Source organism: Watersipora subatra, chromosome 1, assembly GCF_963576615.1.
Source record: "Watersipora subatra chromosome 1, tzWatSuba1.1, whole genome shotgun sequence".
NCBI classification, from domain to species: domain Eukaryota; kingdom Metazoa; phylum Bryozoa; class Gymnolaemata; order Cheilostomatida; family Watersiporidae; genus Watersipora; species Watersipora subatra.
Window position 1 is genome coordinate 7,965,269 of NC_088708.1, and position 16,934 is coordinate 7,982,202.

The 16,934-nt window shown below is 36.2% G+C and overlaps 1 protein-coding gene and 1 long non-coding RNA gene across 2 annotated transcripts; one reads left to right on the plus strand and one right to left on the minus strand.

The window, feature by feature from the left end:
* Nucleotides 1-919: 919 nt before the first annotated feature.
* On the minus strand, nt 920-11,329 carry LOC137394940 (putative inactive carboxylesterase 4). The gene is made up of 8 exons (XM_068081750.1): nt 11,188-11,329; nt 10,856-10,984; nt 8,113-8,325; nt 7,596-7,780; nt 6,318-6,574; nt 3,746-3,823; nt 1,191-1,378; nt 920-978 (listed from the first exon to the last, which is right to left on the minus strand). Exons 1-8 carry the CDS (start codon nt 11,327-11,329, stop codon nt 920-922), a joined length of 1,251 nt encoding a protein of 416 aa, XP_067937851.1.
* A 2,544-nt stretch (nt 11,330-13,873) lies between these two features.
* On the plus strand, nt 13,874-15,947 carry LOC137410074 (uncharacterized). Its single transcript, XR_010980981.1, has 2 exons — nt 13,874-13,972; nt 14,972-15,947. It is a non-coding gene; the product is annotated as an uncharacterized lncRNA (long non-coding RNA).
* The last annotated feature ends 987 nt before the right edge of the window (nt 15,948-16,934 follow it).

Below are 16,934 nucleotides of genomic sequence, written 5' to 3' on the forward strand. Positions count from 1 at the left end.
TGCAGGCTAAACATCCACCTGCAGGCTAAACACCCACCTACAGACTAAACACCCACCTGCAGGCTAAACACCCTCCTTCAGGCTAAACACCCACCTGCAGGCTAAACACCCATCTTCAGGCTAAACACCCACCTGCAGGCTAAACACCCACCTGCAGGCTAAACACCCACCTGCAGGCTAAACACCCTCCTTCAGGCTAAACACCCACCTGCAGGCTAAACACCCATCTTCAGGCTAAACACCCACCTGCAGGCTAAACACCCACCTGCAGGCTAAACACCCACCTGCAGACTAAACACCCACCTGCTGGCTAAGCACCCACCTGCAGGCTAAACACCCACCTGCAGACTAAACACCCACCTACTGGCTAAACACCCACCTACAGACTAAACACCCACCTGCAGACTAAACACCCACCTGCAGACTAAACACCCACCTGCAGGCTAAGCACCCGCCTGCAGACTAAACACCCACCTTCAGACTAAACACCCACCTACAGACTAATTTGTTACATTGTGATTAACATGACATTATGTTACATTATATAATATTGATCCTATTTCATTAGATTATGTTATAATATATTTTACTGTACTATGTTATACCATATTATATTAAAACATATTATGTTGTGCTATACTGTATTGCATCATATTCAGTTATCATGTATTATATTATAGTTGAAAAGCAAAGATGTGAACTTGCATGAAGTATGCTGGAAAAAACTGACCACCCGTTCTTACAGTGTTCTAGGTAAAAGATGAGATAGAAAGTTTCTAAAGTTGATTTTTATTGGAGAGTAATTTGAAGAGAAACTGTAATAATTTTAAACTAAAAAGCAGAATACAGTGTTAATAATTATATAGTCTATACTACACAACAAACTGTATCGTGAGTATAATAGTGTAATCCACTATGGTTAGCCCACCACAGCATTGGCAGGTCTGATGCTTGCTTGTGTGTCATCGCATTCGGTACCTATAACATAGAGTAGGAACTGTTAGGTGTATCGGTACCTATAACATAGAGTAGGAACTGTTAAGTATATCGCTACCTATAACATAGAGTAGGAACTGGTAGGTGTATCGGTACCTATAACATAGAGTAGGAACTGTTCAGTATATCGGTACCTATAACATAGAGTAGGAACTGCTAGGTTTATCAGTACCTATAACTGGAATAGTTCTCACCTTTATCTTCAGCCACCTGAGCCTGTCTAGCCTTGAAAACAGTGTTTATGAGACGTTCGAGTCTCTCTTTGTTAGGAGTTGTCATAACTTTGCTTTTTCTGCCTAATTCCATGAACTGGTTAGACTTGCTGTCAAACTCAGGCCACTCAGGGATGTTTGCTGGCAGACTCCCAGGTTTGTTTGGGTTCCTTTAATAGAAACACATCAAAGACTTAGTCAACATAATATTAGTTTAAATCTGTCAACCGATTTACACTCTATAACTCTATGTGATATATGTATTGACCATGATAATAAACTGCTCTTCTGTTCACAAGCAGCTCTGTTTAGTAATATTTTTGCTGTCTTTGAATTTAAGTGCTAACTACTCCTTCTGATTGCCAGTAGCAAACCAGTGCAAATGGCCTTAAGATGAGTTTATTAAATAGTGTGTAGCTTTGTATGAAATATCGGCATCTACATGTATATTCTAGTCTATTTAATTACCACATACAGAAGTGTGATAAACGGCATGTTTTGGATATGGCAGTTGTTTTCTCTATGTATTTTACAGGCTAGACAACTACTAAAATATATAAGCAATATCTGAGTTTACCCTAAAAATCTCCCTGGTATCAGTCAGTGTTGCTACAGGAGATGATGGCTAATGATGCATAACATTTGCTATCATCCATTTATTGTATACTTTTGTATACAAAGTTTGATTTCAGTCAGTAAGGTGATCTTAGCAGTTTATTTACTGCTACTAAATGTTGCATTTCTGTAATTGTCAATAATATTTGATTGTCATACTAGCGGAACACTCGGCGTGGCGTGTTTATTAAAAATCAGCTTACAAGCAGTGATAGCAGTTTCACACTTATAAACTTGGTTTATAAGCAATGCCACTTGCCATTAGTCTGGCACATTGCCAAGCTCTTACTAATACATAGAATGACGTTGCGCCGTACCAGAGAGCAGTAGCATATTTTCACCCACATAGCGACATGCATCGGCTAAAGAATCCATCAAGCTAGTGTGGCTTATTTGGTAAGAGATTGGACTGGTGAACGGGAGGCTCCGAGATCAAATGTTTTGCGATAAGGATTTTTCTTTCCAAGATTTAAATGGCTATAGCCGGACATATCGAAGGAATACAAACTTTGAGATTTATATATATACACTAGCTGTAATACCCGACGTTGCCTGGGTGCTAAAAAGTTATTGGACAAAAAATTGATTTGTATTTAACATATAACAACAATGCCATTCTAACTTTCAAACCACATATCATGAGACAAGTGTTTTGTAGTTGAGATAAATTAGAAAGGAAATAAAAACAACTGCAAAGGTTTACAAAGCTAGTCAAACAACTGTAACTTTTAAACCTCATATCATGAAAAAAAATGTTTTGCGAATGTCAAATAAATTAAAAAAAATAAAACTGCTATGAAAGGGTTTAAATGTAAACGTGAAATAATTAGCAAGTAATAGCTAAATAAAGTCTGTTTTGCTACGATTACAATAAAAGATGATTTGGTAATGATGCAATTAATATGAACTGAGAAAACAAAATAAAAATCCTAAATATGTTGAATTAATAATAACATTTCGAGCATAGAAGTGTGTGTGTAAAAAAGGTTACTGTTCCACCAGAAGCTATCCATCAAAACTTTGAATACGACGATACTAGCACCTCTTGATACTGGTACAAATGTAAAAATGGTTGTCGGACTCTTTTTGTCTAACCGAATAGTGAGAAAATGTAGAGGCCATTCCTAATCGAGATAATACAATTGTCCGCGTAAAAAGTTGTGAAAGGAAGAACCTTATGAAGAAGGAAGAGCCTTATGAAAGGCCGGAAATAAACTCATGAAAACGCATCGTATTTCATAGAGTTAATAGAACTCATAGAGTTTAAAATAATACGTCATTTAGCGTGTGCATACGCTATATGGTATATGATAATGTCATTGATCAATCGGCCTTTCGTAGCTCAGTGGTAGAGCTCGTGGTTAAAAAACTTGCAGACGCAATATCTGTGAGATCAAATCCATCGAAGTGCATGTCTCTTCCTATACCGGAAATATTTTATAATATCGGAAGAGTTATGCACACTTTCGAGAGTATTATTTGAGGTAGATAGTAAAGGTTACTTGTTTCACATACATTTACAAACAATTCATCATACGGCTACCTCAATTAGATAGAAATTATATTCTCAACGAACATACCTGAATTTCTTTTACGTATATCAATTGACATATTCTAAATCAGAACACCTACAGAAAGAATAATTTGATTGACTAGATTTGATTTGCTGCCGGAGTAACAAGTTTGATAGATAAAAAAGATGACTGCCATTTAAACTACAGTATTAAGTTGTTTTGGCGGATAATTAACTACCTATCAAAATTGGTCAGCATTTTTTGGTTTTGAAAGAAATGTATTCTGAATTGGCTTATAGTTGTTCCAACAAACTAAAGCAAGCATTTCTTACTCCTCAAACATAAAAATATTAGCAAATAGTGCCAAATACAGTATATGCAGTGAAAAACAGTTTTTATTCCACTTACCCAGTCTTGGCAAAGTTGGTCCACATCGTCATCATAGCATCAGTTAAAGGTTTGTCTTCTGCTGTCGTTCTATTCAAAGCTGAACTTGGACTCAATTCAGATCCAAAGTATTCTACAAATGGCTAAATGAATAAACTTTTTGATATCATGCCAACAATATAAAGTTACGACCAGCTGTAAAGATAAGAAAGAGTAGACAACTGAGCAAACTAACAAGTTAAACAGTGTGGCATGTTGTACTTGACGGTTGATACACGCTGACTTACAGTTTCAGTACTCTCTAATAGCTAATAGAAGAAAGGCTAATAAGGCATCTGGCAATATCATAAGAACCCTTACAGACTCTGTCTTAGAGATTCTTCAAAGTATATCGTTTCATGTTCTTATACTTTCCCAAAGTATACTGTTTCATGTTCCTATACCTTCCCACAGTATACCATTTTATGCTTCTATACCTTCCCAAAGTATATCGTTTCATGTTCCTATACCTTCCCAAAGTATATCGTTTCATGTTTCCATACCTTCCCAAAGTATATCGTTTCATGTTCCTATACCTTCCCAAAGTATATTGTTACATGTTCCTATCCTTCCCAAAGTATACCGTTTCATGTTCCTATACCTTCCCAAACTATACCGTTTTATGTTTCCATACCTTCCCAAAATATATCGTTTCATGTTCCTATACCTTCCCAAAGTATACCATTTTATGCTTCTATACCTTCCCAAAGCACATAATTTTATGTTTCTATATCTTTCTAAAGTATATCATTTTATGTTTTTATACCTTCTCAGAGTACAACATTTTATATCCCTGTACCTTCCCAAAGAAAATAGTTTTATATTCCTGTACCTTCCCAAATGCCATATTCTTGAGAATAGAAAAATCCAAAAACAAATGCGAGTTCCTCAGCATGGCGAGCTGAGACTTGAAGCCAAGATGGTAAGGTGAACGCCAATGAACTTTTTAGTGGTTGCACAAAGTAGTAGGCATACGTAGTCTTAGATCCAGAACTGTGGGCTCTAAGCTGTCGAAGAAAATCTCCGTTAAAATACAGTTCACCTGAAACAAAAGAAGAAAATCAGTGCAGACACACTAGCAGTGGCCTATACCATGGACTTTTTTTAATGCCACTGTAATGATGTACCTATTGCATAAGAATATCTAATCCCCCTCTCTGTATCATTAGGAGCAGTATCCAGTTCATACGTTCTGATGAAGAAGTCCTTGCAGAGATTTACTGCCAGCCTGTTATTAGTTGAGCAGATGAATTCCAATCCGATGTCAACATATTCCTCAGACATCCCATTTGCGATAGACTCCTGGGTGAGGTTGAGTGCTGTGGGTATGAGTGCGCTGTCCGCTCCTTCTTGTTTATTGAAACCACCCAACAGGTCAAACCTGGAAATAGAACTATATAAATAAAAATGTAGGCTATAGTTTTGTATAAAATAATAACAAAAGCTACTTTTTACTGCAAACTATAGAATGTTTCATTTTTTGTTTGAAATACAACATGGCTGTTAAAGGTTGGACCAGATGATCGGCAACAAAAACAGCTTTTACTGAGTTGCTGTGTTACAACCCATCAACAGGTTTACTATGTATCAATTTAAAAAATGCATTTAGAAAATGGTAAAAGGTTTGGATATACATAGACTGAAACGTTAAGTTGTCATCTAAAATAAGTAATGTATAAAGCAAAAATCAGAGATGTAGCGGCAGACACAAGATGTCAGTCTATGAATCTTTTTCTTAATAACTATAATGTTGCTTGCATGATGGTATATGGCAAGTAATGACAAATTTTAACAAATCTTAAAATAGCAAGCATTGAATACAAGATGGTCGTACATGACATTGACTTGGTACACAATCAGTTCTATTTTTTCTCTACACTTCACTGCAAGCGAATTCAAGCCAATCCTTGTTGGTGTATAAAAACTTTATTAAGGTTTAAACTTCTCTTAGATCTTCACACAAACCATGTAGAAGAACAAACTCGTAAAATTATACATAAACCTGCCAAAGGTGTCAACTAGGCGGTTAGAATGTCACGCAGTGATGGAGGTAGGAAAGTATCTATGATATAAAAACAAATATGAAAGTTAAGAGAATTAAGAATACTTGAATTGGGTGAACAACATTACACCATGTCTGCCTCCCTCTCCAACCGCAACAACATACTGCCGTTCTTTTCTAGGGAAGAAAATTCAATTATCATTTATGCGGCTTATGACCTGGCTAAGGAGCCACCTGCTAAGCATGTCAGTTAAGAAGTTGGAGTGTCATGTGGTCGTCTGGTCGCGCTATTTCACAACATACTATTATTAAGTTCTGAATTGTAAGCGAAAAAAATATGAGGCTTCAATCAAAGACTGGTGCATCAGAAGCACCAAAATATGTCTGGCGGTGCAACAGCAATCACTCAAAGAACAGACCTTTTAATAAATATAATTTTGTATTATAATAAAAGTTGGGGCACTACACAAATTGTCATATCTGTAGTTTACTAGGTGGCTTTTTAGCGTTAATAAATCTTTATAGAATTGCTTCAATGTGTCTCTGTTACATTACCTTCTAGATAGATTATAACCATCATTCATGACTTCTAGTGAGAAAAAGTCATTGTCAGGCATGGGATGCCAGAGATTGCTGTAAGCATTGTTAGCGGGAAGTACAGCGTAGACCTCCTTAACTGATAAACCAGAGAGGCAATCATAAACTGACTCAGAAGACTGGCAGTTTGTCTTTCTCTTTATACCCTCAACCACTTCCTTCCACTGTCTTTCTGATGTGTACCAGCCCCAGTCAGTGTAGAGAGACCCTGACTGAAGTATAGAATAAAAGGTACCAATTATGGTTATAACAGGCACCGCCCATAGTAATAACAGACACCGCCCTATTGGTAACTGGCACCGCTCATAATGATAACAAGCACCGCCCCTAGTAATAACAAGTACTTCCCATATTTATCATAAGCACCGCCCATAGCGCAAAACAAGCACCACCCATAGTGATAACACGCACTGCCAATAATGATAACAAGTACTACCTATAGTGTAAAACATGGTTGATAAGACAAACCTCATCAATTTTACATGTGACACCTGTAGTTGTTACAAATTACCAACTTTTCCATAAAGCTACATACATGTACATATAATTTCTAAGGTCTAATGAAGTGCTATTGGTTGAAAGTTTCCCTGTTAGGTGGAGGTATTGAGTTGATCATTTCAGCTGATTAACCACTCAGACAATTATAGGCCAATTTAAAAAAAAGGCAGTTATTTTTCCTTTTTACACTTATACCCACAATCAGTACCTTCCACCATTTTTCTGTGTACCGAATCAGCTCGAATCAGAGTATAGATGAACATGTGCAAGCAAAGAAGGATTCGCAAAAACAAACTAGAAGTATAGCCAGAACTGAATAGTTGTGCAGTGATAGTTGGTATCACTTGGCAGCATTAATCAGACACGGAATAAATCAGCGTTATTCCATAAAAAGAAAAATAAAATGGTGGAGTTGTTTCACCACTCTTTGAATTGATATTTGATTAAGTTGGTTGCTAAGCAGAATATATTCAGCGACCAGTATGACATCTAAGGTTATCTTACGCTTTGTGGAGATCAAGTAGAAGTGAACGTCAATTAGTCTTAAGAGCTCAGACTAATCAGCTATTATACAGTTATGTATATATTTAGAAGGAATATAGGGCTAAGGTCTGCACATCTATGGAATCTACAAATCTCTATAAAATCATTGAAATATCGGAGTAAAATCTTATATCTAGAAGGTAATATTTAAATCACTGGGTCACAGACTCTCAGATGACTTCACTCTTATACCTCCTGTATGCCTCTCTTGAAGAGACCATCATTGTGCTGCCCCATCAGCTGGGCAGAGACGCTGCCACTTCCAGCTGACTCTCCAAAGATGGTAACAAGATCTGGATCTCCTCCAAATCTTTGGATATTATTTTGAATCCAGACAAGAGCAGCTCTTTGATCCCACAATCCAAAGTTTCCTGTGCCTGAAATTTGACAAAAAGTTCCATTGGAACAGAAATTTCAAATATTTGTGTTTTTAGTCAATCTTTACTATACGAAAAGCGGTATCCATCTGCCTGAAGCTCACTGAAAGCCTTAGAAAAAAGTTACTTTACGCGGGACTTGAACTCATATATTTCATTTTGCAGACATGCATCCTAACCACTGCGCTTTCCAGCTCCACAGCCACCTTGCCCATTACAGAATAATTATGCACATACTTATTACAAAGGATGATCGCACACAGGGCTGCCAGCATACTAGTAACAATAATTAGTGAAATATCTAACATATTTTAGCTCTTGACTAGAATTACCTGGTCCTTCATATAAGAAACCAAAAGCATCAAGTCTGTAGTTTATAACCACTACTATGACATCTCCATGTTTGGCGAGACTGGCACCAAGGTAAAAGTCCTTGGATCCAAATAGATATCCTCCTCCATGGATAAACATCATAACCGGTTTCTTATTGGCTGGATCAACACCCCCAGGAACTGTTATATCCATGAAAAGACAATCCTCATCACCTTTTATCACCTCAGCTACAAAAGGAGGTTGTAGGAGTCGACGAGTTTGTACCATGTTGACTAGTCTGCTAGGATTACATCCTATAACGTTTGTGTTCCTTTTTTTTTCAAGTTGTCCTATCCTGATGGTATTAAGTTGTGCATAGGATTGTTGATACTTGCAAGTAGTAAGTGCTAAAGAATTCAAAAACAATGACTATCAACTTAACTATGCAATTGGGCTGAATTCAACTGCATGAACCGACAATAAATTTGAAGTTTCATAACTTCATAAAAAATTTGTATATCTAAGGTTTACAACTTGTAAGATGAAATTTATTCAAAAGCAATAAAAAGCCATTAGTAGTTACTACACGTGGTTGGCTAATCAATAATATTACCAAAAAAGCTCAGAGAGAGAAATTCTCTCAGCAGTTGATAAACAGAGCTCATAAATAGCTTTGTTATTTAGAACGAAAAAACTGATTGATGAGTGTAAAATCTATTAACTCTTAAACCTCTATGATTATCACTATTCTTCTGGGTTTACTTTTAATTTTAGTACTATGTGTGATAATAGTGAGAAACTCACCTATATATTCAAAGAATGATAAATAATAAATGTCTTTGGCAGACAATTTCTACAAAATTATAGCAACCGTTAAACTGAAATAATTGAAGCTATATTGCTCACTGACTCCTTTAAACTGCTAGTTTATAGCTAAAAGTTTGCCTAAAATTGTTTTAAGCTGTCCAATGCCTATTTGTAGGCTAGGAAACAGTTTCGTAAATTCATCAAAGAAGTAATCATTCAATATGGCAGTGAATAATATGTATAGACCTATAAGTAAATTTTATTAAAAACTGTAAAATTTATCTATTTTTAAACTGCTGTGAAAATATAGCTAAATTACCAACATAGCTTGTTAACTTGTCAACATAGCAACATGTTTCCTTTTGAAATAAAGTGCAGGAATCAAAGATAAAGTTTTGTGTAAAGATTAAACATAAATAACACAGAAACTTTTGTTTCATGTTGGTGATATTACATAAAAATATGACCTTAAATTAACATACAGCAACCATAACCAATTTGCTATTCCGCAATTGATTTATCAATTGCGAAATAGCAACTAGAACAAATTTGCTGTTTCGCAATTGATTTATCAATTGCAAAATAGCACACTCTTATGGTGTCATAATATCTTAGGCAATTATTAGTGCCTAAGATAAGCCACCATCTGCTACTTCCTCTGCATACAATCAACAAAGCACCACAATAGTGATGCTTTGTTGACTAGTGATGCCAAGTGATGACATAGTTTTTTTTTTGTTAAATAGTTACCTAGATAGATATAACAGAGAGAGAGAGACCAATGACTGTTCATCATTCTCACTGAACTCTAATTTTTTACAGCTGTTGATAATGTGAAGTGATAGTTTTATTGCGAATAAATGTCATGCTAGTCGTTGATTATAGAAATGGTCGAGTGGAAGAAGCATCACAGTAAGATGTGGGAGATGCCATTGTGCTAAGGCTTAGTACTACAGCAACTCTGTGCTAAGGCTCAGTACTACAGCAACTCTGTGCTAAGGCTTAGTACTACAGTAACTCTGTGCTAAGGCTTAGTACTACGGCAACTCTGTGCTAAGGCTCAGTACTACAGCAACTCTGTGCTAAGGCTCAGTACTACAGCAACTCTGTGCTAAGGCTTAGTACTACAGTAACTCTGTGCTAAGGCTTAGTACTACGGCAACTCTGTGCCAAGGCTTAGTACTACAGCAACTCTGTGTTAAGGCTTAGTACTACGGCAACTCTGTGCTAAGGCTTAGTACTACAGCAACTCTGTGCTAAGGCTTAGTACTACAGCAACTCTGTGCTAAGGCTCAGTACTACAGCAACTCTGTGCTAAGGCTTAGTACTACAGTAACTCTGTGCTAAGGCTTAGTACTACGGCAACTCTGTGCCAAGGCTTAGTACTACAGCAACTCTGTGTTAAGGCTTAGTACTACAACAACTCTGTGCTAAGGCTTAGTACTACAGCAACTCTGTGCTAAGGCTTAGTACTACAACAACTCTGTGCTAAGGCTTCTTCTAGTCGAGAGCCTAGCTTAATGACACGATACATGTACTATACTGTAGCATAGATAACATGGATGGAATTAACACACAAGTGTGAAATTCATCAGGTGATATTTTGTATGGCGCAAATGTGATCAACAGATAGTGAAAATGTCATTAATAACATTTTTTTGAATTCTGATTTGACCTATAGAACCCGGCCTTTTTTCCTGCAATCAGTGTCTGTAGCAGACAAAGCGTTAAACTTAATTCGTCCAACGACAAAATGTTTTGCAACATTAACGGAAAAACATTCAGTGCACAATCAAACACTACGGAAAACTTCGTAGGTGTAAACTTTCTACTATTAGTACTTTTATACTATTTTGTACTCATGTTTATATGAGCCTTTACAGAATATTCAGCAGCAGACTGAAGTCACTGACAGAGTTAGGAAACAAAACTTCGACAGAAAATCAAACCACTTACGGTTGGAATAGTCAAGTTGGATGCAGGAATTATTCACTGAGACGGCATCAATAGTTCCACTCCAAGGTTCTGGAGGGCTGGGTTTCCGAAACCTTCTTGGGCCAGAAGGTGGAGCAGCATATCTCACGCCTGTGAAATCAGCTGATGACTTCATTTGTCTTCTCATCAGTATTTAAACACTAAACATTCTTCTGTGCATTAATTGTTAGTTATAATAGTTAACATGGTGTAAAATATTGTTAAACAAAAGTGGTTAGAGAAAGTTGTAACAACCCATTATAAAACGAGCATATGTAGTAGTTACTAGTTAGTTACTACTATCTAGCACTCACCAAGAAACAAGTCTATTGTCTGACCATCATAGTCAAAACTTTTCCCTCGGAGTTTTCCCCCATGTTGAAGTGTAACCAGTGGGTCAGCAGTGATAAAACTGGAGAGAACCAGTGAGAAGAGAGCAAAGTAGGTGACCTCCATCTTATGGCTGATCATCTTCAGCAATGATTCAGCTCTTCTCTAACTTATCATTGAGCAAATCTTCTATATTTTCTTTCCTAAAATCAGTCGATGATAACAGTTGACCCTACACCTGGTAAGATATCACTTTATAGCGCTATGTTTTCATGAAACTGTGATAAGCTACTATGTTCAACAAGATATGGTTTAACTTTGTGTATGGCTGATCTGTGACGTATCTAGGAGAATTCAGTGTTTTGTTATATCTCTGAGTAGAATACCTAGTTCACACTAGCCTGTCTTGACAAGCTGTTGTTTTTGCGTAGTTGACAAAAAGTTGACCCCCCCAACCCCCCCCCCCCCTAGAATACCTAGTTCACACTAGCCTGTCTTGACAAGCTGTTGTTTTTGCGTAGTTGACAAAAAGTTGACCCCCCCCACCCCCCCCCCCCCCACGCTGAGATTAATCTGTCTTTGATCGCCCAACTATTCTTCTGTTCATCCTTTTCTACAAATTTAACTTTAGAGTCTGTCAACACGCTCAGAAGTCATTTAGCCAGTCACTATTTTCTTTTTTACTTCCTTCCTTGAATGCTTGGAAAAACTGGCAAGATGCTTATCAGTGTGGCAAGAGTCTGAGATTCCTTACCGCCTAATTTATGACATCATAGAGGTACCAACCTTTTCAACCCCTTTGAAGCGATGCATTCTTGAGTCACTAGCATACCGCTGTTGATGAGTCATTATACTACCTTTGGCTCATGTATCATGTATTAGGACCCTCAGTAGTAGATCTCAAACTAATGTATATTCTTGTTCTGATTGCAGTATGAAAATAAATACATACATATGAGTTTAGCTTTATACATTTTAATAAATTTGCTTTTTGGTATATTTATACAAATAGTAAAGCTGATTTTTATCATATATAACTTTCAAAAATACGTATATCAATAGTTTGCAGCATTAATTTTTTTACAATGACTTTATTCTGATTGATAGTATGTAGATAAACCCATCTAGCGATAGAACTTCTCTTTCCTATCTAGAATGACGAGATCAGGTTCACGGTTATAAATTGGCAACTGAATATTACTTTCTACTAATTCTAAAACTTACATGAAAAGATAATTTGAATTACAGGAGTATAATTGTACACAGTGACTCGCAGGTGCTCGAATGCACTTGCACTTCCAATCATACACAAAAATAATTGCAGGAAATTCCCTACACCACTATTTAATAAAGTTGTTATTAAAGTTCAAGCCAATGGCTGTCTATGTAATATCTTCCCATCTTTTCTGAAGTCCGTCTTTTGTTAAAATAGTCGCATATAAAAAAAATTCATAGTGCGTGTTAAAATGCAAAATATAGTATATGATGTGGTACATGGCAGCATTAACCTGCAACTGAGTATATATCACAAAGGTCTTTGAGATGTTGATCACTCCTCATTGTCTCAAACTACAGGTTGTGTGTGCCATCGGGATCTGTGACAAGGGTAATTCGGTCAAATATCTCAAGTGACTCTAGGGTAACATGGCATCAGGACCAGTTGATTTCTATGCTGTGGAGTGGATCATTTCTCCATAAGCTTTCTGTGATGCTGTTTAGTCTTCTTGCAACAAGCTGCAGAAGTTAGTAAAATATGGATATATCTTAGACACCTATGTCAGAAAAAGCCTTCACTCTTCATACTCAAATAAAATCTCAACAAAAATAGATCCGTGTGAACCGCAATTTAGCCTATTGAGTCGGCATTATAATGACATTGAATTATTAACATAATTGTAAAGAAACAAGGATAAGGAAATAATTATTTCCACAAGTAAATGAGAAATTACAATAATAGGGAATTGTCTTTTCATCTCACACAAAGAGCAAACTCTTCTCCCAGCTACGGTGAATTTTGACGATCGAAACCATAAAACTATTTCTTTTCGAGGTAAGATAACTCTAAAGTTTCAACAATCAGAGAAGGGATAACTCTAAAGTTTCAATAATCAGAGACAAGATTGTCGACAATTCAGCCGAGAACGTGACTTTTCGAACAATTTTGAACAAACATGCTGATACAAAAACAAGTTTTGGTGTTTTAATTGAATAAGCTAGATGCATTTTTAGAAAAAAACCTTAATATTTTGTTAATTGTCTGGGCTAGCATAATTAGAGAAATCCCAATCCCACCAATGGCGTTTAAAAATACATGTTGCAATTTCGATTTATAAAAAAGTCTGTAAAAAACAATAACACTTTCAAGGCTACGTTTCAAAAATATACGTAAGCATAGCACACAACGACAGCATCTCATAGTTTGTCAGTACATTACCTTGCCTTCAACCAAACAGCAAACCAATTTGTCGCCTTTTAGTCTAGAATTGTCGCCGGTTTGTCTGCCGTGTCGCCTTTCCGTCTGAAGTTGTCGCCTTTCGAACCGAAAGTGTCGCCTAAGTGTCTGTCGCCCTAATGACTGTCGCCTAAAAGTCCAGTTACCTTAATTTTTAGATTTCCAAACAAAGCAACTGAGAACTCTCGTTATTTACAATGGTATCGCAACCGCAGAAGAGTGAATAAGCCTGATCCTTGAGCACTTATCTGCAACAAACATTTCAATGATCTATGTTTTGACAGCAGGTTAAAACGTTCGACTGAAGCCATTTAAAGGTAATATTTTTCAATGTTGAATGATACTTTTCAATGATTGAATTTAAAACCATATTGTCAAGCACAGTGCTGCAAGGTTGCTCAACTTAAAGTAGCCATACATATTTGAAAGAAATTTAGAAACCTCAAACAGCACCCAAAACAGTGACAGCTGCCACAGCAATTGCCTATGAATATGTCTGCAGCTTAGCAGTTGTGTGATCTGTTCTCTGTGATTCTTCATCTTCGTTTCTGGGATTTAATGTCCAACGCATAAATTATGCTGTCCTTTTTATCAAATGTTAACTGTGTAAATGTTTTTTCATTTCCTAGTTGTTGTAATAAAACTACATAATACTCCTGCAAATCATAAATTCCAAATTGATAGCAATAACTTTCAATTTAGAACACAAAACATCTTTTTGGAACAAAAAAAATCAAAAAAATCGATTTAAATAAAAAAAATCAAATAAAACAATACAAATCGATCTTTTTGATTTAAAAAAAATCATCGATTTTTAACAACCCTGCCTACAACACAACAGGGTAAGACATGGTGAATCTTTTCATATCAAATAACGGTAATGTGAATTTTAGTTGCAAGTCAACCATTAAGCTTTATGCCTAAGATGGGTGTGAATGACTTCTAGTGAAAATTGCTACATTTTCATTTTACATAGCAATATGGTAGCATTTTGAGCTGTTTTATTTTCATTTATTTTATTAGTTGTATTGTTGTTTATTAAGGGTACTATGTTTATGTGAATAAGACATTCATTTTTGTTGATTTTATGTAATTGTTATAATTGATGCTTTTGTTTAGGCGGTTGGAATAATAATCCTACTGTTACTCAGTTTAAGGCTACCTTCACAAACTTATCATCAAATGTGGTGCAGAATCAGATGCTAGTAAGACAGGTAATGTTACTGCTCAAAACGAGATTCTCATCATACAGGCTACTCCAGAAGTTGATCAGTTTGTGGAACTCAATGATTTCAGATGTCAAATTTCTGTTATAGGTAACAGTATAGTCTATATAGCTGGCTACATTGTGCAAAAGCTAACTAAAGTGCTGTCGTGACATTGGCCGTCAGTCGCTGGTTACGGACTAAGTCAAATATCCAGTACCGACATCTCTATACTCTACTCAAGCTACAAAACAATGGAGGATTGGTGCTTCCATCAGACGATGTCATCAGGATCCTGCTAGTTGCAGATCAATACTTTCGTATTCATACAAAGCCAGATCCACTCCATTGTGTGGTGTATTTTATCAATAGTGTAAGGTCTAGTGATGTGTTATGCTTTGGGAAACACCTTACGTATATGGCAGATGGCATATCCAACCACTGCGTCATTGTCAAAAACCTTATTGAGTCGTTTTATGATCCCCGACAGCATCATTATGCTAAAATCCTACACTCAAACTGCAAGGTGCATCTTTGTGGCATACAATACTAAAGTAGTACTTTTTAAAGGCCAGTAACAATATAATCACTGTAATATTCATCTGCAGCTGTTGTTGTGCTGTTATTCCTAATCTAATTTAGTTCTAAGAAACTGATGCACCTTGGCTCAATATCCACTTTTATACAAATCTCCTTTTACACAGTTTCTGTAACGTGTATGTATAAGTTTAATCATCTGATTACACTAATTCCTGCATTTCCTTGTTTGCATTATTTTGATTATTCTCTATTACAACGGTTTTTAATTTCCGTTTAGTTGTTGCAGTAGTTCATTTCATCTTTTACAGATACTGTATTATACATATCATGCATTCATAAGCTATTATCACTTAAATCTTGAAAACAGTTTCTGTTTTGGCAGCATACCTCTGTGTTGTTTTTATCGAAATACTTCATGTGCTAAGTTTTTCCATATGCATTTATGCATATGTAATATAAATTTTAATATAATGGAACAGTTGTTATTTGCCTGAATATATCATTTGCTGGGTTTATGCATTTGTAATACAACAGTTTGTATGAGTAACATGGTCCACGGAAATCTATTATACATCTACTTATCATTTGATATATCCTACTCCATATGTTATAAATAGGTTTTCTTCTGTCAGGGCACTCTAAACGTTGTGTTGGAGTAGCTTTCTTTAACACCCAGCTGGAAAATAACTATTCAACATGTATATTTCTGTCATTTTTCACCCTTTGTTTACAAACGGAAACAGCATTCGATTAGCTCTTCAATATGGCGCACACGTTACGTTTTATTATCAACGTAAAAGTCACGTGATTGCCATTCCAGGGGTTTTAAGTTCAATGATTATAACGTTTAACCAGCGACCAGTCTCTGCGGTAAACTTTAGTAGAACTTGAGAACTTAGGTAACAACAGCGACTAAACATGTCGTTATTTGTGCGCTCAGTCAGTTTTATTTATATTTTTGTATCAGTCAGTTTTATTTGTTCTAATGGATTTTATTTTAAGTTTATTTTATTCTTAAGTTCTACTAAAGTTTATCACAAAAACTGGTCTTTGGTTAAACGTTGTAATCTTGTTTTTTTTCTACATAAATTTTTGCGTGAAATTCGTTATGATTACCAATGGAGCGACCGACATAACATCGCGGCCAAGCCGCGTAGACGGAAGAGAACAACTCCCTATAAGTGCAGCTGATGCATCGGGTGCAGTACGTCTTGTGACAAGCTGTTGTTGCTCGCCGCTCGACGGGGGACAACTACGCAAAAACAACAGCTTGTCAAGACAGGCTAAGTTCACACCAAACAAGTATTTGGACACGCGTGATCATTCAGTTTCAACTCCCTGAAATAATATATATTTGTTTAATTTAATTTACTTTGATAAATTTCAATGGTTTTTGTTTTCCTTCTGTAACTGGAAAAGAAGGTTTCATTAGTTTACTTTTTAAGTTAGCACAAACTAATGTTCGGAGGTGGAATGAAGAATGTATAGGCATGTTTCGCGTTTATTTTCATTACAGAGTATTTCATTAAGAAGT

Bases quoted from the DNA above. Each gene is read 5' to 3' on its own strand.
- LOC137394940 (XM_068081750.1), bottom strand. From the start codon at position 11,329: ATGGAGGTCACCTACTTTGCTCTCTTCTCACTGGTTCTCTCCAGTTTT. The intron at 8,326-10,855 runs GTAAGTGGTTTG...AGGTGATAAAAG, and splicing joins CCAACTTGACTATTCCAACC to GTGATGAGGATTGTCTTTTC. The intron at 7,781-8,112 runs GTAATTCTAGTC...GTCAAATTTCAG, and splicing joins TTTCTTATATGAAGGACCAG to GCACAGGAAACTTTGGATTG.